General features: G+C 49.1%; 1 protein-coding gene across 2 annotated transcripts in view; it reads right to left on the bottom strand.

Moving 5' to 3' along the window:
* LOC105464958 (protein kinase C epsilon) overlaps nucleotides 1-25,944 on the bottom strand; it is a 538,891-nt gene that overhangs the window by 8,595 nt on the left and 504,352 nt on the right. Inside the window, exons 14-15 of one of the 2 annotated variants that reach the window (XM_011713128.3) lie at nucleotides 19,258-19,404; nucleotides 12,644-12,673 (exon numbers count right to left, since the gene is read on the bottom strand). In XM_011713128.3, coding sequence (XP_011711430.1) covers nucleotides 12,659-12,673; nucleotides 19,258-19,404 — 162 coding nt within the window. In that variant the 3' untranslated portion in view covers nucleotides 12,644-12,658. Of the gene's footprint in view, nucleotides 1-12,643; nucleotides 12,674-19,257; nucleotides 19,405-25,944 lie in introns of those variants that run through there. The other variant, XM_011713127.3, reaches the window with a different exon arrangement.

Here is a 25,944-nt window from a genome sequence, read left to right as displayed (position 1 = left end):
TCTGGCACTGGACTGCCCATGGAACTTTCTATCAGGAGTCCATGGCAGTTCTCTATTTTTTTTGAGATGGAGTGTTGCTCATGTTGCCCAGGCTGGAGTGCAATAGCACAATCTTGGCTCACTGCAACCTCTGCCTCCCAGGTTCAAGTGATTCTCCTGCCTCAGCCTCCCGAGTAGCTGGGATTACAGGCATGTGCCACCACACCTGGCTAACTTTTGTATTTTCAGTAGAGACGGGGTTTCTCGATGTTGGTCAGGCTGGTCTTGAACTCCTGACCTCAGGTGACCTGCCTGCCTTGGCCTCCCAAAGTGCTGGGATTACAGGCATGAGCCACCGTGCCCAGCCATTTTTTTTTTTAAATCCATCTCCTTCTTAGACGGTGGTGGCCAGAGGTGAGTGCTAGGTTCCTGCCTCTGCGGTCTGAACAGTGCCAAGTGCAGTGGTGTTACTTTCTAGTAGGCATGAACCCTTAAATTATATTAACATTGTCTAAGGCAGTATCAATGTTTTATCTTTTCTTAAATAGCTATGAGAAAACGTTGACACTATCTTAGTTGTATCAATCCAATTTTACCCCATTATGAGCTGAATTGTGTCTCCCCAAAAAGATATGTGAAGTCTTAACCCGCAGCACCACAGAACGTGGTCTTATTTGGAAATAAGTTCTTTGCAGATGTAATCAAATGAAGATGAGGTCATTAGAGTGGGCCCTGATCCAATATGACTGGTGTCCTTATAAGAGGGGAAATTGGACACAGAGACAGACATGCACAGAGGGAAGAGACACGGGGACACATGTGTGAAGACTGAAGCTGTACCACACAAGCCAATGAACATGTGCGGCTACCAGAAGCTGAAAGAGGCAAGGGAAGATTCTTCTGTAGGTTTCAGAGGGAGCAAGACCCTGCCAACCCCTTGATTTCAGACTTCTAGCCTCAAACTGTGAGATCATAAATTTCTGTTGTTCTAAGCCACCCAGGTTTTGGTACTTTGTTACGGTAGCCCTGGGCAACTAATACAAACTCCAATCTTATTTTTCTGAAATTGATTAAAAAAATTTTTTTTGCCGGGCGCGGTGGCTCAAGCCTGTAATCCCAGCACTTTGGGAGGCCGAGACGGGCGGATCACGAGGTCAGGAGATCGAGACCATCCTGGCTAACACGGTGAAACCCCGTCTCTACTAAAAAATACAAAAAACTAGCCAGGCGAGGTGGCGGGCGCCTGTAGTCCCAGCTACTCGGGAGGCTAAGGCAGGAGAATGGCGTGAACCCGGGAGGCGGAGCTTGCAGTGAGCCGAGATCCGGCCACTGCACTCCAGCCTGGGCGACAGAGCGAGACTCCGTCTCAAAAAAAAAAAAAAAAAAAAAAAATTTTTTAAAGTATATAAAGTAGAGAGACGAAATCTCGCTGTGTTGCCCTGGCTGGGCTTAAATTCCTGGGCTCAAGCGATCCTCCCACCACTGCCTTCCAAACTGCTGGGATTACAGGTGTGAGCCACCATACCCAGCTTGAAATTGGTTTTTAAAATCCAGACGCAATCCTTTACACTTAACCTTGATTTCTTCTTATTTTGGGACATATTTCTAGCCTGTCAAGATCACCATGATTCTGCAATTTACCTCTCTGAATCTCAGTGTATTTAGCTAGAAAGTAGAGATAACAGACATACCTAGCTTTCTGAGGGTTATAGGTAAAGTCCAGATAAACCTTAAAATACAATGCAAATGCCATTTTAAGTCTATCATTCATCTTATCTGCTATATCCTCCAGCTTTATGTCATCCTAAAATTTGATTGGCATGCCTCCAATCTATTGGGACACTTATGCAAATATTATTTAGCCCAGGATCAGGACCAGAGCCATTTGACCTGGCCCCTGAAACAGCCCTCTTACAAAGGTGACATCAAGTCCCACCAGCACTCTTTGGGGTGTGATTGTGAAATTGATTGAGAAGCAACCAGCCATGGTCACTGTTTTCATTTTGCTCAGTTGCTTTGCTGGAATAAAGATACAAATGGCTGAGCATTTCTCTGCTGGAAATGAAGTTAATTGCTTCACGTGATTATTACTGCTCCCTAAATGTCCACAAACTATCTTCTCATTAAGAATTTCAAGAAACTTGCTTTAATAATATCAATTTCAAAGTGTCCTAAGTCCACATTTTCCCAGTTTCTGAATACTGGGAGACTGTTTGCTTTTCTCCTATCACTTGGTATCACTACTCTATCCCATCATTTCCAATTTACCAACCAGTAGGCAGAGCAGATTCTTCTGTAACCTGGAATGTAATTCACCTGGACCTACACTGGAGTCACCCGGGGGAGCTTCAACCCACTGAGATGCTCGTCCCACTCTAGAGATTCTGTTTAATTGCTCTGGGATCTGGTCTGGGCATGGAATAATAGGGTTCCCCAGGGGAGCTTTATTAAATGTAATTTGCCTGTCTTGGGTTTCAGTTTTCCCTTTGTGGTTTTCACCCTTACCTTTGTACTTTGGAGCTATTTGTCTTTGGAGAAAAGTTGGAGGCAAAATAACAGGTCTGCCTTTTGCCATTTTTTAACACAGTGGTTCTCAATCCTGGCTGTGCATAAAAGCCAAACACAGCTATTTAGACACCTGAGCATGGTCCTAGACCTGACGAATTGGAATCTCCAGACAGTGAGTTTTTAAAGCTCCATAAGTGATTCTGATGGGCAGCCTGGTGGAGTCCCTCCATATAAAGGCCATGGGTCTCTTTCTTTCTTCTTTTAACAATTTCAAAAGGCCTTTTTTGTTGTTGTTGTCCAAAGGCCTGCTTAGGAGCCGAAGACCATTCTAGATTTGGCCTCCTCCAACACATAGCAAGTTCCTGCTATATACTGGCATTCCTTCTCAGCTTCATGACTTCTTGGTCTATTTTATATTGGTCTTTATAAAATCGGGACATCTGAGAACTCTCGTGGAATCAGACTGGTTTCTTTAAATGCCGATCTGTGAGAAGAGGTAGCTTAGTGGCTTAGCCTTCATGCTCTGCAACCCAACTGCCTGAATTCTATGCCTGCCTCTCCAGGTACTAACTTTGTGGGGGCCAATTATGTAATCTCTGTGCCGCCATTTTCTCATCCATAAAATGGGGACATTAGTAGTCCTCCCCACATATGTGTTATAAGGATTAAATGAAAGAATACAATCAAGTGGTAAGAACAGTAGATGGCATCGAGTAAATTATTGGCATTGTTCCTTCCTCGATACATCTATAGATCACAACTGTATGGTTAGAACAAACAGAATTGTCTTTGGGATGATCCTGGAGAGAACTTTCTATTTGGTCTTAGTTCACGGAATAATCATTGTTTCACCTGGGCCACCTGTGTGCATTTTTCTCCCATGCACATGAAATCTAGAACTAATTAGTTTTCACTGGAGGCCAAGAGCCAACTATGTGACCCACCCAAAAGAACATTCCTGATTCCTTTTTGCCTTCCTGTGCTGTTTTCTCTTTCTTCCTTTCCACTGACATTACATTCATAGTAAACTTTATGTATACTGGTGGGCCATCTTTAAACTTTCTGGAATAAGACGAGAAAAACAAGGAAGGAATTTAGAAAAACAAGGAAGGAAGCAAATTTTAGCACGGCTGGCTAAAATTGCAGGCTGTAACACCATCTCTTGGCTGGGCGTGGTGGTTCATGCCTACAATCCCAGCACTTCTGGTGGACGAGGTAGGTAGATAGCTTGAGCCCAGGAATTTGAGACCAGCCTGGGCCACATAGTGAGACCCTTCTTTACAAAAAAATACAAAAATTAGCCAGACATGGTGGCATGTGCCTGTAATCCCAGTTATTCAGGAGGCAGAGGTGTGAGGTTGGCTTGAGTCCAGGAGGTAGAGGTTGCAAGCCAGCCAAGATCGTATCACTGCACTCCAGCCTGGGTTTGACAGTGCCAGATCTTATCTCAAAAACATTAAAAAGCATCAGCTCTCCTTTTCTTTCTAATGAGTGGGACATGTGTGTGTCTTTGGATGTCTGTGTGTGTTGTGTTGTGTGTGCACAAAGTCCAATGGCACGGGGGAGCCTGGGCGCCCCGGGAACTGAGGAGCCCAGCAAGCTGAGGGCTGCATGCCTCACCAGCTGTTGCCGCCTGTCGGGGACACAGACCCAGGGATCCCAGGTCTTTGGAGTTGCCACTAAATGCCCCAGTCTACATTTTCACTTACATCTCTTTTTAAATGTGGCCTACTAATTCGATTTTAAAAAGTTATCTCCTGGCAGAATGGGTCTCACAATCCTCCAGTGTGTGACCTTTACATTGTTGAAAAGATCACTGCTTCCACCTTTTAAGGGAGAAGAAACTGAAGACCCACTTGCTTTTTAAGCACAAGGGCACAAATGGCAGTTAAAATGGGAAGCCACTTGGCCCGCCATTCCCCAGCCCAACGGAAAGGGTCTTGGCAGCTCGGTGGCCCCTGCAGCCATAGGGACAAGTTGCCCAAGCCTCAGGCCGGGCCTCACAGGCCCCTTCCCCATAATCTGGTTGGCTTCCTCGCTAAACCACTTCTGAGGGAAAGTTGCTTCACTCCTTTGGAGGCAGTCAGACACACATATCTATTTGCTAAATGGACCAAATTCTCTCAGACTGCCAGGCATTCTGAACAATCAACCACAACTGAATTCTATCAGGTCCGCTATTTGATGGAATTCAACTATTTCCCCTCTCCAGTCTCATTATTGTTTGCTAAACTATAAAAAAATTTTTTTTTTTTACAAATTCCATTTGAGGAGTTCCTTTAGGAAAAAGGAAAACTCTGCTTCAGGTATTAGCTAACAGCAAACCTCCTCCCCTACACCCAGCAAATAGAGATCAAAGGAGTTCAGCCAACTATCGTTTGGGAATTAGCTGGGGTCTAAAGACACAGCTTTCAGGGATTGCCACCAAACTTCTAACATGTGTTATGATGCTTTGAAACAAAACTTCAGGGCAACTACCTAAAGGTTCCTTCAGAAGGCAGTGCCAATTCAGAAACCTACAGAAAAAAGGGAGGGCCCAGGACAGAGCCCCTTCGTGGCTCTTGCTTCTGCAAAACTGGGGAACACGTTCCTCGTCTGCCATTGGTAAAGTGAGAAGCTTTTCAAGGAGACTTTCAATGCTGCTTCTATGTCTAAATTCCATGGCTCAATCATTTTAAGCAAAAGTAAGGAATATAAAATAAGCTTCTTAAATGGGGTTCCCACCCTTGGAGCAAGGGTTGGATTTTTTTCTGTGAAAGGCCAGGTAGGAAATATTTTAGATGTTGTGAGCCATATGGTCTCTGTCATAACCACTCCACTCTGCCACTGTAGCCCAAAAGCAGCATGAACCTATGTAAATGAATGACCGTGGCTGTGTTCCGATAAAACTTTATGGGCACTGATGTTTGAATTCCACACAGTGTCCATATGTCATGAAATAGTATTCTTCAACCATTAAAAAAAGTGTGGAAACCATTCTTATTCTAGGGCTGCACAAAAGCAGGTGGTGGGCTAGATTTGGCCCATGGGCTGCAGTTTGCAGACCCCTGCCTCGGAGGACGGCTTCAGAGTTTCCATGAACCTGGTAGAATATAGAACAGTGTACTGTGTTTATGGACACCTCGGGGTTTTCCTGGAGAGAGAGATTACTATATCAGATTCTCCAAGGGGGTAGTGATACCACTGCTAAGTTAAGAACCACTGATTTAAACATTTCCCTTATAAAAAGCCTGGCTTTCTAAGTGGTACAGTAACTGTCTCTGAGGAATCCACATAAAGGAGAAAGCCCTGAGAAGTATTTTCAGGACCTGAAGTGCCCCCTTTTGCTGAAGTCTTTCAGATCACAGGGGTCGGGTCCCCAGCACGGGGCATCCCCTCTGGTCTCAGTGACCATACGGTGCTCTGCGGGGAAGGCTGTCTCATGTAAAAATGGCTGAGAACATACCCCCGGATGTAGACTCTGTATCTAAGCCTCTTTCCAGAGGCGTCTTCTACGTGCAGGTGAAGCCAATAGTCTCAAAGCATTAGCTCCAAACACATTATGTCTCCATTCCTGTTAGTGAAGGAGGCACTTCTGGGCAGTTCTGAGGGGTGGCGCTTATTCCTGCTCCTCAAACCCTCCCACGCCCATCCAGGCCCTCCCAGGCCCACACCTACGCACTCCTTTGGCTGTGACACGTTGATTCTGAAATTTGGTAACAAAAATATAAAGCATACATTCCAGCCACATCGGGCCACCTGGTTATGGATGAGTCCACATCGTCCATCTAGTGTACGCTGGCCCCAGATGACATCCACTCTGGGATTTAGAAACAGCCTGGGTATGTTGCTAAGTGCCCCAGGAGTCTTAGCTCCCCCAAGAGGCTGGCAGTGCCTGGGGGCAAAGAGGGCCTGGGGCTTCTGACACTAGCAGGGCCCAGCTCAGCCTAGCTTTGCAAGCTCCCAGCTAATGGAATGAACCCTGCAGAGTCTCTGGAGGACGGCAGAGCGCCACAGCCGTTCTCTCCGCCAGAGCCCACCAGCCCTCCAAGAGCCAGACTGAGAGGATGCTGCATGTGAGCTCTGAAACCATTCATGAGGCCACTCAAGGGACGTGTCTGGTGCTGCTGTATGGGAAAGGAAATACCTCTTCCTGGGGGAATGATCCCCAAACCAGGCTAGTCCCCTCCTATATATACCTTGACCCTTGTGACGGGGTTCTCTTTCTTGGTACTCCTCATAACTGGGGCTAAATGATGACTCAGTCTGAAGTGTCTTTTCCACTGGACTGGAGCTCCACATGGGCATCTGCCTTGTATTTCTAGCACCAGCTTAGTGCCTGGGACAGCCTGAGCTTCTTTAGGAGGAAAACATAACAAAGCTTGCAGATGGAGAGTTTGCCAGTGCTTTGATGCCTTCCACGCCCGGCTCTTGTAACCTCACACCCACTCCACAGGGAGCAGAGTGCTGTGATCACATCTCCATTGTAAAGATGGGGAAATGGGCTCCGAGGCATTAGACGTCTTGTCTAAGGTGCAGGCTGGGCAAGAGGTGGGGTTAGGACTTGGAATCAGCTTGTTCTGACCCCGAGGCTGTGCCCCTGGCATGTGCTATCCTGCCTTCTATGATGAACTGCCGGGAGGCATCGATGCAGCCATCTGCACAAAGACACGCAGCACTGTGCCCAGCACAAGCTGCCAGTTCAATGGTTTCTGTCAATAGCAGTGTTGCTGTGTTAAGATCAAACAAACAACTGCATTCTGCCATGAACCCCTCACAGTGCAAGAGGCCGCCATCCCCACCGAGTCTTTTGGGGTTGTTTCATAGACATTAGGGGCACCCCAGGAGATGCCTGGGACAGAACATGATGTAGAAAATGCTGTGTGGCTATCCAGGAATAAAGAGCCTCAGGAGGAGACAGTACCCTGCCTGCCCTGGCTTGCCTGGGGCCTGAGCTTGCTGAGCCAGGCCCTGCAGTGAGCTGGCCCCCTGCAGCAGGATGTGCAGTGGCAGGACCCGAACCTGGCGATGCAGCAGGAGCCTGTGTCTCCAACTAGAAGTGGGTAAGAAAACAGTGGCAACTTGGACTCATTCTGCTTCTAACTGGGGGCCTTTTTTCATTTATCGTCTACTTTTCAAAGCCGTGTTATTGCTGACAGCTGTTGGGTTTACCATTCCAGGGATATTTTTGGTATCCAAAGAAGAAACTTTCCAATATGGCCCTGGCAAAGACCCAGTTCCTCCACTTACCAATCTCTCCCCCACTTATTTAGGAAAATGTTCTAGATAGAGATAAGTTCTCTTGGCCCAGGATTTATTATTGCACTGCCTGTGAAATGGGAACTGTAAACATTCTAATATGTGCCTCTCAAGTGAAGATGAGGTCACCCACCTTCTCTCACCATTCAACAATAATTTCAGGTTTCCTAAAGCAGGATCTTATGACCCCAAATCCCCGGGCATACACTGGAACTGATCTTGAGCCATAAAAGGTGAGAGGAGAATTTTGAGATAGAGCTGAAAAAAAGACTGTAGATCTGGAGAATTCATTTGTTCATTCCACAAATACAGATTGAATACCTACTATGTGCCAGGAATTGTTCTCATTGCTGGGGATGCATCTGTGAACAAAACAGATAGAACTGTCTCCCTTGATTGCTAATTGCTAATTACTGTGCATTGCTAATTGTTGGCGCTGCGTGATGAACACATGGGGATCCCTTCAATGATTTGCTCTACTTTTACATATGTTTGGAAATTTCCATACTAAAGTTAAAATTATAAGTCCCAAATCTCAAAAACATGATGCCAAGTAAAAGAAGGCAGACACAAAAAAAGTACATGCTATGTGGCTCCATTTATAAGAAACTCTAGAAAAGACGAATCTAATCTCCAGTGACAGAAAGCAGACCAGGGTTGCCTGGGGCTATGGGCAGGAAACTTCTTTGGAGGATGGAGGTGTTCTATATACTTATTGTGCTGGTGGTCACACGGATATATACATTTTTCAAATGCATCAGAATGTGGACATGAAATGGGTGCATTTATTCTATGTAAATTTTATTGCAATACAATTGATTAAAAAACCCTGCAAATCCTTGCTCTCATGTAGCTAGGGCTGGAAGAAATCTTAGGGATTACTTAAGTCCCTCATTTTATAGGAAATGAGCAGAGAGAGTCAGTGAATTTCTCAAGGTCTCGCAGATAGTAACAGTGGAGACCAGCACCCCGTTCTGTCCAGCACGTCCCCTTAGCTCACTGTCAGTGATACAAGGTGGGTGCTGCATTCTGAAGTGCCACATTTTGGGTGACTGTCTTCTCAATTATTTGGTTGAACACCCACACCCCAGGTCCCTATAGTCCGAGTCTGCCATACCTCCCAGAAAGATTGCAAATCCTGTTACTGCCAACACTAGCTGAGATGTCAGCTGCTGCGCTGGGGGGGAAGGAGTGCGGCTAAAGTCCTAGGTCAGGATCTGGTTTATTTTCTAAGTCCTCTCAGTTGATAAGCCCTACTCTGGAGGGCTTATCTTTCCATGTCCTTACTTAAGGCAAATATATTTCATATTTCCCTGGCCTAGCCATTCACCACCTTCTTCCACACCTAGCTAGGCTCTCACACCTGAAATACTCCATTGACATCCAAGCTCTGTGCTCCGAGAAAGCTGCTGTTGAGGTGGAGTAGGTCCAGAAAGGAGTAGCCAGAGGAACATGGAGGGCAGGGGGCTGCCACTATGTGGCCAGGCCTTCTCACATTGAGGAGACTGAGGTTGATGTGGAAACTTAATGAACCTTCACAAACCTACTGTGTATTAGTCAAATCCCAGAATTCCAGAATAATAATGGGATGTTAAGTTTCGGTCAAACCTAATTCTGTTATCATCCCCCTCCCCAGCACAAACAATGGGAAGTAAAGAGGGCACTGATCCTCCAAGTGCAAAACTGGATTCCCCAGAGTGTCTCTTTTCCATGACATATATGCCTCCAGAGATCAAAGGTCCTCCACTTGACGCGGGCAGAACCACCCCCGCCCCCGCCAACCCCGTCAGCTTGCAAAGTGCCCCTTGGTGCCTGTAGTCTTCCGGGAACAGACGCTGGCTGGAGGGCTGAGCCCCTCTGTGAGGGAGGGTTGAGGCTCTGTCTGCCTTCACTTCAATACACACAAACCAGGCTCTGACCCCTGTCCCTCCTGGCAGCTAGACCATCCTTTAGTCCTCTCCACAGAGATGGGCAGGAGGGCATTACTTATCCAGCAATGCAGCCCCACTCGGACAGGATCTTCTGCAAGACCCAAGACCAGAAGTGGGCTGACACAGGCTCTCAGGACCCACAGAAACCCTGGCTCCCAGCCTGTTTGGGGAGGCCCTCTTCTCCCTGTCCTCTAACCCTGAAAGGCAAAGCCCCAAATCCCTCTCCCAAATGAGCATCCTGTTAGGGGTCAGATGCCAGATTTTACCCTACTGCCTATTATCCCTTAAGTGTTTTGCATTACCACGTATTCTGCCATCGAGGCTTTTCAAGGTGGCAATGTTAGGGTGATGGCAGAAGATTCTTTCCTTGCCTTTGTCAAGCTTCTCCCTCTGGGGCTTCAGGGCTTCACAGAGGGCACAAAGGACATGTTCAACAAATCCTTGTTGAATATTATTGATCTGAATCCTGCCTTCCCCTTTCTCCTTTTATGCCTTTTCCGAGGCAGTTCTTTCTTCCTGACCCCTCCCAGCTTTCTGTCAAGTTCCAGCTCCTCTGTGAAATGTTCCCTGATTCCTCCTGCTGTCCTCTGGCTTGATCAGGCATGGCCTAGGAAGTCCTCCCCTGCTCCCCAGTGAGTTGTGTGTGTGTTACTTCAAATGCTGGTGGGGCAGGGAGGAGATTAAGTTCAAGAAACACTAGTTTGATGAACCCAGGAAGGCATATACCAAAGTAACAGCCATTAAGACATAAAGAAAAGCTCAGGAGCTTATGAAAGTGCCCAGCCAAGCCCAGGCCAGCCCAGGCCTCAAAGTCTTCCCCGGAGTGGGGGTAGGGGATGAAAATGATGTGTTCGTTGGCCCTCCCACCCCCAGGCCACAGGAACGTTCCTGCAATCAGAATTCTCAAAAGGCAAAATCATTGTTCCTGCAATCAGAATTCTCAAATGACAAAATTCCTGCAATCGGAATTCTAAAATGGTGAAATCACTTGTGTGGAGTCAAAGATGCTCTGCTGAGGCTGTTTAGCTTAGAAATATTTGGGAGCTTGCTGTGCTGGAACAGGGTCTCACTGGTGACCGCTATCACTTCAAGGCTGGGGTGCTGAGAGCTGCACAGCTGTGCCCAGCAAAAACACTACTGAGAATGAAGGCAGGGAACGTCAAGGTGGTAAGCATGGTCACAGAGTAAAAGCAGGGGACCGGCGGGGGGTGGGGGGTGCTGAAAATGTGGGGGAACTTGGGGTGCCATCCCAAGAGGCAAAAAGGGCTGGGAATGCTGGCACCTGGGGTGAGTCAGTACCTCCCTCGCACAGTACCTCCCTCCTCTTGGCACTCAGCTCATACCAGTGGCTGTGCTGGAATGATGCCACCACGGGTGCCTCAGCATTCTGAACTGTGCTCCTTCCCTGTCTTCAGATGCTTTCTGCCCTGTAATGGCTGGTGCCTTGCTGGATGGTGCCATCCCCTCATCTGAACTCCTGGCTCCTCAGTCCCTTTGGGACAGGAGTGTTATGCAGTCCAGCCTCCCTTGGCCTCAGTCTCCTGTCGTCCTCCTCACCATCAGCATCAACACCATCCAAGTGTTCACCTGGATCAGGCACTGTGCTACTCATTTCATGTAATTAGGTTTGTTGACTCTTCACAGCAACCCTGGGTGGTAGATATTTAAAACCCCCGTACTATGATCAGCAGACCGAGGCTCAGAGAGAAGTGGTGACTTTCCCAATATCCCATAGCCCAAATTAGAACCTGGTTGCATCTGATTCCAAAACCCAGCCTCCAAACATCACACCAACCTCCTGCAATTCTTAACTCTTGATTCTTGGAGTTTGGGGATGAGAAGAAGAGGGCCTTTAAAAGGCCAGGGTAGGGGTGGTGAATGGAGAGAGGGAAATTAAAATTCATTGAGAATCTACAGTGCACAAAGTAGCTTAGACTTATTATCTATTCCTGTTTATAACTCTTTTCGAGACAGGATCTCATTTTGTCACCCAGGCTGGAGTGCAGTGGCATGAACATGGCTCACTATAGCCTCAACCTCCTGGGTTCAAACGATCCTCCCACCCCAGCCTCCCAAGTAGCTGGGACTACAAGTGCATGCCACCACGCCTGGCTACTTTCTGCATTTTTTGTAGAGACAGGGTTTTGCCATGTTGTCCAGGCTGGTCTCGAACTCCTGAGTGCAAGTGATCTGCCTGCCTTGGCCTCCCGAAGTGCTGGAATTATAGGTAGGAACCACAGTACCCAGCTATTCCTGTTTATAATTCCATGAGGGGAGAATTCTCACAGTAACCCAATTTTACAGATAAGGAGGCTCAAGGAAGCCAGAGGTCCAGGGGTGAGGTGAATTCTGAGTGTCACATGGCTTTCCTGTGACAGCAATTTTATTCCAACCCAAGTCTCTCAGAAGTCAAAGCCAGTATCCTGTCCACTGTGCCATGCCACCTGCTGGGCCAACCACCAAAAACAGGTTTCTGGACTTTTCCCATGCCCTCCAGCCCTGGATCAGAGCCCTGGCTCTTGGAGGGATCTTGTAGCCTCTAGGATGGTAAGCCGCTTGGATGTGGTGGACACGGTCCACGGGGATGTCCTCAGGAGGGGCTGCAGAACCCAGCCTTGCTCCTGCCCCAGCTCTGCCAGGACAGAGGATGAGGATGGTGTCATAACTGGCCTCCATCATCACAACCCATGCTATCTGGTGGTCCCTAGGCAGGTGGGCTGGCTTTAGGGGAAGGGGCTGCCTGTTCAACAGGGCTCCTCCTCAGGTCGCTAAGTTGGTGAAGTGTGCGGGTCTCGAGCCCACTTCCCAGGTTTTCTCTCAGCACAGCCCAGTCATGCAGGAGCATGCAGGAGAGGCCTCCCTCGGGGGTCCCGCCATGCAGCGCGGATGGCTGGATGGAAACGGATCATGAGGTTGAGAGGGGCCTCTATGTCACCGGGCCTGAGGGCTCACCTACCTGGAGAGACTCCCCACTCTGGAGGCCTTACCTTAAAGAGGGACATTCACACTGAAGCAAACTTGAAAAGAGAGAACATGTACACAAAGAGAAGTTTACTTGGCCAGCATTTCCCTCATTGCCTCTGGCTTTCACTGAGGACAACTAGGTTTCTGGGGAGGCAAATCTCTCCCTCCTAAGCTGGCTTCCCCCCATTCCAGTGCTGAAGCCCTGGGAGCCAGAGTCTCAGAGCTGAACGCTTTTGAGGGGAAGGAATGCGTACACAGCAGGGAAGCCAGGAGTGAGCAGAACGTCCCCAAGATCTGCAAGGTCAGATGGTGCCCTTCAACCACACCAAACACATCGCTCTGCCCCTACAGTCCCCAAAGAAGGCAAGCCCACCGGTAACACAAAAGCGAAATGTGCTACTTTCATTGGCAATGAGACCATGCCATTATCTTGGGATGAAATCCCCAATGGGATAGACCAGTGAATTCTAGGGCTGGAGATTTTCTCCAGCATCAAAGGCTTTGACTCCAGCCTTGCTGGCTTTCCTGTCTCCCCGACTCTTCAGTGCTGGGGTATTTGCCACCAAACAGGCCCCCACTGTGTGTCCTTGCTCTGAAGCAAGCCACCCCGGAAAATTGATTTGAGTACGTGATGGTGCAAAGTCTTTGGTTTGGTGTTGATGGCACATCGCTTGCACAAACTCAGTTCATTACGTGGGTGGACAGAGGGTGAACAACAGGAATACAAAAGGGAAAGTGGAGGAGGGAGAATACGTAAGAGAGCTGAGAGAACGAAAGACAGGAAAGTCTCCACGCTGAAGCAGAGGCCACTGAAAACTGCACTGGGTGGGGGTTAGTACAAAGGGATGTTGGCCTGTAGTCAGGAAACCCAGTTGGACTAGTGACAGCTGGTGAGTCAGGGCAAGGGTTAGACAAGGGAGGCTTAGGAGCCAGGGGAGCAGAAATCTCAGCTTAGCAGACATCTCAAGAAGGCAAAAGCCTGGGGGGAACAGAAGCCAATTGAGGTATGTGATGGAACCTGACCAGAGGCCAAATTCCAGCTATGAATCTGGACAATCTCCTTGGTGATAGCTTCAGAGGGGCGAGGCTTCCTGTGCAGGAATGGAAGTCAGGCCTGAAAGCTGTTGTGCTGTTGCATCCTCGGCCTCTGTGGTGGTGACCCAGGGGCCCCCAGCCTCTAGCGAGCCAGCCTGGGCAGAGTACAGCCTTGTTGTGCCTGGCAAGTTCTTCCACGAAGGGGCTCTGTCCTTGTAGTGAGAGTGGAGAGGGTCAGGAGCTCTGGAAAAATATGCCACTGCATCCTGGCTCTTTGTAAGTGACATGACCTCTCCCAGCCTCACCTCCAGCACCAACCACCTGACAAAACCAGATCCTCCCTGTATCAGACAGGCAGGGCACCCCCCAGGTCACCCAGATTCAGTATGGCCAGCTGAGGAGTGGGTTAATTCAGGTTTCTGGAGACTGGTGGCATTCTGGTATGATGCCAAAAGGGCATGGCTTGGAAGCAAGTGGAGGTAACCCAAGACAGAGGAAACCTGGAGCTCCCTCAGGAGCTTCAGGCACTTGAATGAATCACCCTGGAGGTATTCAGTTTTGCCAGATTAGGGCACTGGTGCAGCTGCTTTCCTTGCTTGCTTAAACACATGCCCAATGTCTCCTTGAGGCCACCACCAAATTGCAAGGCTGACAGTGTTTGCTCACGGACTTGATCCTTTCCCTTCTCACAGTGTCTTGCCTTTGACTTGGAGTCTGTCAAAGAGCCAGGACCAACAACTGCACACTGTCCCTGGCTGCTTGTGATCCGGTGACTTGGAGGCTTTTCCCCAATGTTGGGATCTAAACCAGTTTTCCCTCTTCCCTGTCAAAGCCCTTTCTTTCCCAGTTCTTCTAGGAAGGCATCTCACATGTCTTCAAGTTATTTGATGCCTTAAGTCCAAGGAAATCCTGTCTTGTGATGGCAATCTGCCCCCTGAATAGAAGGACAACCTCTGTGGGATGCACCTCAGCTTCCTTGTGTCTTTCAGTGGCCTCTGTGGGGTGCACCTCAGCTTCCTCGTGTCTCTCAGTGGCCTCTGTGGGGTACACCTCAGGTTCCTCGTGTCTCTCAGTGGCCTTTTTGGGGATGAAGGTCAGCTTCCCCGTGTCTCTCAGTGGCCTCCGTGGGGTGCACCTCAGCTTCCTCGTGTCTCTCAGTGGCCTCTGTGGGGTGCACCTCAGCTTCCTCGTGTCTCTTAGTGGCCTCTGTGGGGTGCACCTCAGCTTCCCCATGTCTCTCAGTGGCCTCTGTGGGGTACACCTCAGCTTCCCCATGTCTCTCAGTGGCCTCTGTGGGGTACACCTCAGCTTCCCCATGTCTCTCAGTGGCCTCTGTGGGGTGCACCTCAGCTTCCCCATGTCTCTCAGTGGCCTCTGTGGGGTGCACCTCAGCTTCCTCGTGTCTCTCAGTGGCCTCTGTGGGGTACACCTCAGCTTCCTTGTGTCTCTCAGTGGCCTCTGTGGGGTGCACCTCAGGTTCCTCGTGTCTCTCAGTGGCCTCTGTGGGGATGAAGCTTAGCTTCCCCGTGTCTCTCAGTGGCCTCTGTGGGGTGCACCTCAGCTTTCCTGTGTCTCCCCAGTGGCCTCTGTGGGATACACCTCAGCTTCCCCATGTCTCTCAGTGGCCTCTGTGGGGTACACCTCAGCTTCCCCATGTCTCTCAGTGGCCTCTGTGGGGTGCACCTCAGCTTCCTCGTGGCTCTCAGTGGCCTCTGTGGGGTGCACCTCAGCTTCCTCGTGGCTCTCAGTGGCCTCTGTGGGGTGCACCTCAGCTTCCTCATGGCTCTCAGTGGCCTCTGTGGGGTGCACCTCAGCTTCCCCATGTCTCTCAGTGGCCTCTGTGGGGTGCACCTCAGCTTCCCCATGTCTCTCAGTGGCCTCTGTGGGGTGCACCTCAGCTTCCTCGTGGCTCTCAGTGGCCTCTGTGGGGTGCACCTCAGCTTCCTCGTGGCTCTCAGTGGCCTCTGTGGGGTGCACCTCAGCTTCCCCATGTCTCTCAGTGGCCTCTGTGGGGTGCACCTCAGCTTCCCCATGTCTCTCAGTGGCCTCTGTGGGGTGCACCTCAGCTTCCCCATGTCTCTCAGTGGCCTCTGTGGGGTGCACCTCAGCTTCCTCATGGCTCTCAGTGGCCTCTGTGGGTGGCCATCTGTTTTGCCTATGGTAAGGCTGACTCTGCTCATGTGGCACAGAGTTGTCCTCACTGCTGGTACCTGAGCTAGGCAGGCACCCACATCCCCGGGCTCAGCCCCGAGTTGGTTACAGGGGTGCGATGGCGCGTGAAACCTTAAGTGAGTTTTCCCGTTAGTCTTTTGAGGCTTTCTGAGATGAGAAATGCAGTATGTGCATCACTGCCATGGGCTTTACTCCTTGGGCTTTCATCCTATTTAAAATGTATTTCTGCTCTTTCTACACAAGCCCACAGATGACTCGGGCTAGTGCCATTGACATTTTTCAGAAAAGAGCTTTCGACTTAGGGACAGATTTGGGTCACTTTTCCAACCTGCTAACTAGATGTGGACTGCTCTTTTTTATTGTTTTCCCCCAATTTTGGTATTTCTCCTGAGAGAAATCTCTAGCGCCAAGGTTGTAAATGTCAGACATTTAAACAACTTGAAGAACTCTTTAAAGACCTGCACTGAGAACTCTCTAAGGACCAACATTACTCAGCTCCAAGTGTGGCCAGAAACACCTCTTAAACAACGTCAGCTTTCCGTTTCAGCCTTCCTTTTTCCAGATGTTCTAATCCTCTCCTCCCAACTGAATTCAAACTTACCTAATCAATGCCCTCTCCCCTGACCCCGCCCCTCTCCACAGCATTGAGCATTGAGGTGAACTCTGAAGGTCTGGGGAGGCAGGGGGAGTGGGAACATGCACAGGAGATCCCTTCAAGGCAATGACGAAGTCAGTCTTTAGGAAGACTGAGGCAGTTTTGAAATTGGCGGGAGCTCCTGGACAGCCCCATCCTTTCTCTTTGCCAGCCTCTCATGGGGTGATAAGGACCCTGAAGGCTTCCTTGACCCTCCAGGCAAAAGAAAACAATCAGGGTCTTTCTTGCTCTTTACTCCCAGCAGGGAACTCTCAAGAGGCCCAAGGACAGAAAGCACAGGTCCCTTGTGCTCTAGACGTCCAGGCAGAGGTGGACTCCTGCCTGACCCCTGACTCAGGGATGTATTTCCTCCTGCTGGCTCCCAGCCCCCTCATACCCCTGCCCACAGGAGCACCTTCACTTCTGGCCAGGGAGAGCTTTAAGGGGCTCCCTGCCTGTCTGAGGCAAGGCAACGCCTGCATGTTAGTGGAGTAAGTCATGTGCCTCCCTCCCTCCCGGTTTGTCCTTCCCTCTCTTCCTCTCTCCTCTCTGTCTAGGTTTTTCCCCATCCCTCAGCCCCGCACCTGTTCACCTCACCCCTGTTCTTCACACCCTTCCTGCCACGTGCTGCTCAAAGAGGGATGCCTCTCAGAAGGCCTGCACTTTCATTGGCTCAAAGTCTCAAACTGAAAGTTGTGAGCCCCGGTGAGGAATTCCTGTGACTGCCAGGGCTTTGGAAAGGGCTTTGGCAGTGTTCTGGAATGTGCTGTACCTCAGGGAGAGATAATTCTTCATGAATCCACACTCTAAAACTTCCTTTGTGTCTTTTATGATTAAGGTTCTTCCCTACTTCCTTCCCACCCTGTGGCCTCTCAACAAAAACCCCCTGGCGTCCTCTGCCACACCCCAGACCCTCTCTCTCCTCACACCCCTTGCTGACGGTGCCCCCTGGGGCTCCACTGGTCCTCCCCACTCTTCCCCAGGCAGGAGGGGGCTGCTCCTGCATCTCTGCCAGTACAGCTGGAGCCTGGTGCTCCGTAAGCCTGGTTTAATGTGGTTTTGCTGAGATCTGGAGACTCAAGTTTAAGTCATCTTGTAGCCCTGCACTGATAATCCCCTCAGCTTCAGCCTCATCCTGCGTTTCTGTTAGTTGGGCCTGGATTCTTAGCTCTACTTCTCATTCTTCTTTGGGTTGATTAACTTAGATTAAAGAGAAATTAAAATTCACCCTACCATCTGAGCCTTTAGTTTCTCCTCCTCCTTTTTTAGGCCTCTGGGGTCCTACTTCCCCTATTTTGCCAGGGGCACAGTTAATCCTGTCCTTAAAGGTGACTTGCAGAGGTCCTCAGCCCCCAGCCATCGGGCAGGCTGTGGCATGTGCAGGGAGCCCTGTGGCAGCAGGGGACAGTTGGCCCAGGGAGCTTAGACTCTAAGCCCTCCTGGCTTGGAATAGTGGGCCTGGAGCTGTGGTGGAGAGGGGCTGAAGAGGAAGTGATATTTACAAAGAAAGAAGGTGATCCTAAATCTGGGCTGTTCCAAGCTTGTGCTATCCAGCGAAAACATGAAAACCAAAGGAGGAAGCAAATGAGGAGTGGTGACGGGACCAAGCATCCGGGGACGTTCAACCCCATGTGCTCGAGTCTGGCTGAGGCCTGGACCCCACCCGTCCACTGACACTATCCCCCACCCCCACTCCCACCGTGGAACATTTCTAAGAATCACAACATTGTCAGTAACGGCTCCCCAGAAAATCTCCTTGAATAGAATGGAATTCCTCTCTGATGGTTCACAAGGCACAGGAAGGTCTTTTCTGCACTTGGAGAAGGGGAGCAGGGGCTCATCTGACAGTATGCCGGGTGACCGAGGGCTGACTGCCTGATGGCAAGTCTTCCCTGCCTGGGACCCCAGTTCCACAGCCCCACAGCACTGGGGCCCCTGCCTAGTAAACTCTTACACTGCACATCCCCTTCACCTCCCAGCAAGCCTGCCAGCTGGCTACCTCAATTTTCAGCCTGAATGACTGATTGCTTCAATGGGCTACAACACAACAGAATTAAGACACATACACTATATAACTTTAAGGACTGCAACATGACCCTCGTCCCATTCCAGCAGAAGGCCACTGCCAGGACACGGTCTTTATTCTGTGAATCAAGCCCAGACTGAAAGCTCTGAGCTTCAACTGCCCTGTGTTACATGCCCCCTCCAACTGGCATCACAGCAGGCCTGAGAATCTGGAAGGTAGAAGGGAAAGTGCGGCCGAGAAGGGAGAGGGTATCTCACAGAAATGCGCTTTTACGCAGTGGGCCTCCCAGAAGCTCCCCGCAGGACCATCCTTCCCGCTGCCAGTCAGTGAATCCCAGCTTCGCGCTCTGTGCTAGTTCCACAGAATGACCACGGCTAATATTTAATTAGTATTTGCCTTTAAACTGACCCATTTAGAAAACAAACCCAGTTCTTCATAAAGAAACCTTATGTCTCTGCCATACATAGAAAACTAGTGTCATTAGTCATTTTCAATCTAAATAAATAAATTGAATCTCTATTAACACAAAAGGTGTCCTGTGGCCCATGTAAATCATCATCTTGGGTGCTGCTGTAGTAGGTTACATGTTTTCAACAGCAAACACGTGGGGCCTAAAGACACTGTCTTAGGGAGAGCCTCAGCCACCTCCGGCCTTTGTCATTGTTGCTGTAATAGACATCCCCTGACCGCTCTTCCTGGGTGCACGAAGCCTGCCCCGCAAGTACCTGGGCCCGACCCACGGTGCCGAGCATGCATGGGGACCAACTTACAATGCGCGGTTTGAAGGGTGGCTTGATCTTCTTCTGCTCCAGGAGCACCCAGTCAATCTCTTTGAAGAATGGGTGCTGCTTGATGGCGTCCTCGCCGTTCTGCGATGCCACGCAGCCCAGGCGCTTGTGGGGATTCTTCGTCATGAACTGTGGGGATGAGGACAGAGTCGGAATTAGTGACAGAGGCCTGGCCAGCACAGGCTATGAGGGACAGATGGACGTCAGCCAAGGCAGCATCTTCAGCATCGCCTCTCGAGTCTGTTCTTTGCAATTTCAGGGGCCACATCTGTTGGGTTTTGTTTTTAAACTCTTACATAGAGTTGACTATGTCCCAGTCACCATTCTAGACCTAGTACATGTATCAACTCATTTCACCCTATGAGGTACTATCATTGTCTCTATATTATAAATGAGGAACTAGAAGCACACAGAGGTCAGCTAATTTGGCCGAAGTCACCCAGCTAGCAAGGGGCCAAGCTGGGATTAGGAACTCTGGCTCTTACTCTCTGATCGCCCTCAGATTCTCAGGTCTTCTCATCAGGGAGACTGCGGTCTGATAAACTCATTTACACGGAGAGGTCAACAGTCCTTTTTGAGGTAAGGAATAAGGACCAGGTAAATGATCAAATGTATTAATACCTCCTCCTGCTCCTTTCCTATTCCTGGACCCAGCCCCTCTCCACTGTTTTTATGTTTGAATTTGCAATCTCTACACAAAATGCTCATGAAAGTCAAAAGATAAAAAACAAGAAAAAGGCTTATTCCTTTTCGATGCTTCTAGGTAAAAATCACATAGATGTGTTTTATATTTTCTGGGTGGTGTCTTGTGTGCCTCACACCCTAGGTGAACTTGTTATTCCTATTAAATGAGTCAGTCCTGAGGGTAAACATTAATTTAATCGAACACACGTATACCAATAAAATCTTGGGGGAAAAAAGTGCCAGTGGGTGGAAATATTTCTGATAGCTACCCGAAATAACAGCACGTGTGTGTTGTGTGTGTATGTGTGTTAGAGACAAAATGTCACATTTCATAGTGTGAAGGCTGAATATCTAAACAGAAGAACTTGAGAGAATAAACTATAATCCAAAGGAATACATCTTTGGTATAATTTCAGGCTTAATCAGCAAGGGAGAGAGCCTCTAACTATTTCTTGCCTGGTGCCCTTGGAACCAAAGCACCTGGTCTCGAGTTCAATGCGACTGGAGGGGACAGCCCCAGATAAAGAGTGAAAGGGATGGAGAGTAGGCATGAGTCAGGAATGGTACCAGTGTGCCTCATCTTTCTCATCTACAAGTCAGCAAGGTAACCCCTACTTTAACTCCTTGGATGGCTCCCACCATGACGTCCATACTCCTTAGTTTGGCACACAGGAGCTCCTCAGCCTGAACCCTGTCTATCTACCTTGCTGTCCTTTTGCATTCTTTCTTCCCTCTGGTTGAAAGTCCCTTTCCAGTCCCTAGGCCTTCTCTAGGAATTACTCAAAATGCTACCTCGTCTGTGAAGCCTCCCCAGATTCCCTCCTCTGTTGATACCGTAGACCCCATGCTTCTGGTTTATTTAAATTATAATTTGTCTAAACATCTCTTCCCCTTGGTGAGCTCTATGATTTAGGAATCTGTCTTATCTGCCCCAAACCTGGCTCAGTGCCTGGTTCCCATTGTACACTCAGTAAATCGTGATGATGGAGTGAGGGGCTAAAGGTTGGGTCTCAGGGCACAGTGCTGAGGGAGGGAGACTGTGGCACAGCCACTTACTGTTGCGCAGGTTGTGCACTGCATACTTCTGTGATACAAATGGCCTTCTCTAAAGTTCTGCATCACCTTCACATAGGCCCTCGGAGACACAGCCCAGTGGCTAGAGTCATGGAAATCCTGGTCTGGCCCTGTAGTCAAGTGACTGCATGAAGTGTTTTGAGGCCAAGGGTGCAGTAGACTCCTCACTTCCTCAGCTCCTCCCATCCTCCCTTTTCTGGGAGGGGAAATATCAGGGTCAGGGATAAACATAGAGGTTTGGGCATCTCAGGAAGCTGCCCCTGAGCCAGACGCTCTTCTCAGGGGGAAAATGCTCTTCTCATGAACGTCTCACCCTCACGAACTGGTTAACCGGTTAGGCATGACTTCTAACTTCTGGATCTCTGTAGGTCAAGGTTTTTCAGCCTTCGTGCTGTTAACATTTTTGACTGGATACTTCTTTGCAGGGTGGGTGGGGAGAGCTGTCCTGTGCATTGCAGGCAGTTTAGCAGCCTCCATGGCCTCTACCTACTGCATGCCAGCAGCACCAAAAATATCTCCAGACATTACTGAATGTCTAAGGGAATAGGACAAAATTGCCCCTAGTTAAAGGCCACTGCTCTAAGGTCTCCAAAATAAAAGGGCTCAGCTGGTATGCTGGCAGGGGACTCACAGGGAGATGTGATGGGCTGGTGTTGGGGCCTGGGATAGTGGCCAGCTCTGCTGGGCATAGTGTTCTGGTGGCCTCGGGTGCAGCTGAGGTTTTCCCTTAGCTACTCAGCTGACCTGGGAAGAGATGGGGCTCCAGGAATCAGGAGGCAAAAGCTCCCATGTCCACCCCAAGTTAATTACCCAAGAGAGTTCTCTGCAGTGATTTGGAGTTGCAGCTCCAAAGTATAAGTAGAGGCAGAACCAGTGAAGATATGCCTGTTGCAAGATCTCATTGAGTGGAAAAAGCAAGATACACCACTGACAGGAAAATGAGATATGTGTACAGCATTCCTACAATTGTATAATACAGAAAAAAGAAATAAGTTATATTTGTATTTGCTTGTATATATCTAAAGAAATTCCAGAAGGATATGTAAAAGCCTCAAAACATAAGTAGAGAGTGTGTGGGAAATGGGCAGATGGAAGCAAGGATGAGACAGACACCTTTCACTGTTTCCCATTTTATGCTTTGTGTGTGTGTTTTTTTAAATAGCATGCGATCAAACAAGCAAGCAAATAATGAAATATTTAAGGCCTAAATATATAAACTGAACAAAACAGAATTTGAAAAGTTGGACAACTGAGTCCCCCTAAGCAATGCTCCTTCCCACTGGGTGACGTGCCCTTCCTAAAGTGCTTTCCTGTAGGAAAGTCAGAATGGAAGAGGCTGGGAGCCCCTTTTGGATACTGAGAGTCTCGCTGAATGCCTGGCCTAGCAGGTGCCCTGTACTCATCGATGAAAATCCCTCCTCTCCGTCCTTTGGACACACGAGTCTCCATTCTGCATCAAGTGCTGTGGTGATGAGACATGGTTCCTGCCCTCACGGGGCATGTAGAAGAGTAAGGGAGGCTGAGAAGAAACATGTCATTGCTAGAGAATCAATTAGCGAAGACTGTAATGAACGCCCCGAGAGAAGCACAGCAGGCTCTGACAGTGTGATGGGCAAGGAACTTGGCAAATCATTCCCTGAGAAGCAACACCTAGGCTGAGACCTGAAGGAGGAATGTACCTAGGCAAAAAGGGCACAGGGGGAGAGTGGTCAGGGAGAAGGAACACTAAAGACACTTGCATTCTATAGGCCCTGGATATAGTCCAGCAGAGCCCAGCAGATGAGGGGGAGTGGCTGAGGGGGAGGCGGGGCCTGATGCAGGACCCTGGAGGCTGTGTGGAAGATAAAGATCTTTAATCACAATGTGATGAGTTTTAAGTAGGGGATGAGGCATGAAATGGCTAGATTTGCATTCTTAAGAGATCACTCTACAGAGATAAGAAGGAGGCATGCCTGTTAGGCCTACGCCTGCCTGTTAGGAGGTCCTGCAGTTCACCAAGGGAGAGGTGGTGGTGGCTCCGATGGGGGTAGTAGGGAGGAGGATGGAGAAAGGTAACTCAGATGGAAAAGGTTAGCAGGGGGAATGGACTTGATGTCTGGCTAGCTGTGATGGGGAGAGAGGGATAGCACCCCATTTCTGGTCTGCTTAGACAGGAAGACAGGGTGCCATTTACTGAGCCACGGAATTTGAGAGTGAGCAGATTTGAGGGGGACCATCCAGAGCTGTTTGGGTGTATACTGAATGTGAGGGACCCCTGGCCAGCCGAGGGGGGGAAGTGAGTAGGGAACCGGAAACACAGGCCTGGAGGCTGGAAGATGGGTCTGGCTGAACAGGGGCTGGTGAGTGACACCAGCAAGGAGCTGGGAAGAGCAGGGGTCCCTCAAAGACTGTCACCCAAGAGGCACCCAGGTCGAAGTTTTCCTTGGCTCTCAGTTGAACTAGTTATAATCGTTTCATTGAACTAGTTATAATCAGTTAACGTTTCGAGATTTTACATAAAAATCTGGATTTTGTGCTTCTCTTGGAAAGCCAGATCTGGTGAGGTGAGGTCCTCATTGCTGCTAGGGGATCATCAGGGGTCTCCATTTACCCTGCCCCACCCAGTCCTGTTCACCTTCCAGGGCTCCTGCTGGGTTCCTGCAGGCATTTAACTTTGCAATCTGTGATAAAATGGGAAGAACAGAGAGCTAAGAGCTGTTTCTGTTTTTCACCAGTTACATAGCTCCTACAATGTGCTTGGCACTGTTCTCAGTCCTTGGGATGCGTCTGAGAAATAGGCTGGAAAACGTTCCTGCCCTCATGAAGCTCAATCTTGTGGAAGAAAACAGACAATAAACATAATACATAATATACATATAGTGGATTAGAAAGTGAAACTGCTATTAGGGATCAACTGAGCAGGATAAAGGTGGATAGGGAAGGGGACAAGTTTTAGCTTTTTGTATTAAAAAAAAAAAAAAGCCTCACTGAGAACACACTACTGAGTCAACCTCTGAAAATGTCGGCACTCAGAGGGCAGCAGAAGGGGTAGCAAAGGAGATGGAGAAGCAGCTGCCCAACACCAGAGGAGACCCAGTCCCAGAGGGCAAGGACAAGGAGGGCTTTAACACAGAAGGGCTTGACTGAGCCAGTGAATGTGGCTGGGAGGCTCCAAGGCAGGGATCCTGAAAGCTTCAAAGAGCCACAGGGCGCCGAGGAGAAATGCGGGTGTGAAGACATCAAGGCAGAAAAGTGCAACAGAAGTCATTTCCATGAGTAGCAAGAACCAAGCTCGGAGTGAGAGGCCCGGCCCAGAACACACATTGAATTTGGAAAGTTGGACAAACTAGTTCCCCTAAATAAAACTAGTACCCCTGAGGCCTTCTCACTGGCTTGGGGCAAGGGCGGAGGACTTTGGAGGCTGGCAGGAGAGGCACCCTCCAAACCATGCTCTCCCCAGCAGCCAGATCTACCTTCTAGGTGTACCAGCCAGGTCACTCCCCTGCCTGGTTCTCCGAGGGCTAGCCCTGCACTGGGAATCGAATAGAAGCTCTCATGGTGGCATAAGAAGCCCTGCATACTCAGGCCAGGCGCAGTGGCTCACACCTGTAATCCCAGCATTTGGCAGGCAGAGGCAGGGGATCACGAGGTCAGGAGATCGAGACCATCCTGGCTGACACGGTGAAACCCCGTCTCTACTAAAAATTCAAAAATTAGCCAGGCATGGTGCTGCATTCCTGTAGTCCCAGCTACTCAGGAGGCTGAGGCAGGAGACTCTCTTGAACTGGTGAGGGGGAAGTTGCAGTGAGCCGAGATCGCGCCACTGTACTCCAGCCTGGGCGACAGAGTGAGACTCAGTCCCAAAAAAAAAAGAAGCAGCAGCAGCCCTGCATACTCAGATACCACCATCCCATCACCCTCCTTGCACCCACTCTCCCTGAGCTCCTTTTGGGCTGTCCACCCTGGCAGATGTTTTCTAGTCCAAGGCATGCACACTCACTGTTCCTTCTGAACAGACATCCTTCCCCCCAGTAGCCACCTGACTGAAACCTCCCCTTAGTGTCCCCTCATGGGATAGGTGTTTCCAGACCCAAGAGCTCCCCATGCAGCCTGTTACTCCTCATTTGCTGAGCCGCTGCATGTGTCTTTTTGCACTTGTTACCATTGAGTATAATATACAGTCATTTGTCTGTTCATTTATTCACTAGTCTGTTAGCAGGGACTGTGTTCTTTGTATCTCCAGTGCCTGGCATAATGCCTGCCAATAAATATTTATGGAATAAATGAATAAAATAGTCATTACTAGATGTTCAATAAATATTTGTTTAATAAATGAATGCATGAATGAACATACTCTATTTGCCTCCTTCACTTCTCTTATCCCAATTGTGGCTACATATTGATATATTTTTAATTTATTAAAAATAACAAATAATCTCACTGGATTGGAAACTTCACAAGGCAGAGACCAGGGCTCACCAATACTTATTCGGCATCTAGCACCATGCCTGGCATGTTGGAAGCGCTCAATAGATAGTAGTTCATTGAATGAACGAATGAAAGAGAGAGGGAGAAGAGTAAGAGCAGAGGGGAAAGACGGAATGAGGCGAGGGAAAAAGGAAAGGAAGGAGAAAAAAAAACTACAGAAAAGGGTAACATGTTCTGATGTGGAATTTTCTAAAACATGGTACATGCATCCTCAGATACCTACAAAATGGTTTTAGATCTTTCAAAAATTTGTATACAATAATTTACATTAGGCAGGGCATGGTAGTTCACGCCTATAATCCCAGCACTTTGGGAAGCTGAGGTGGGTGGATCATGATGTCAGGAGTTAGGAACCAGCCTGGCCAACATGGCGAAACCCCATCTCTACTAAAAATACAAAAATTAGCTGGGCGTGGTGGTGTGTGCCTGTAATCCCAGCTACTC

Source organism: Macaca nemestrina, chromosome 13 (assembly GCF_043159975.1).
Source record: "Macaca nemestrina isolate mMacNem1 chromosome 13, mMacNem.hap1, whole genome shotgun sequence".
NCBI lineage: Eukaryota > Metazoa > Chordata > Mammalia > Primates > Cercopithecidae > Macaca > Macaca nemestrina.
This window is presented reverse-complemented; position numbering and strand designations above follow the sequence as displayed.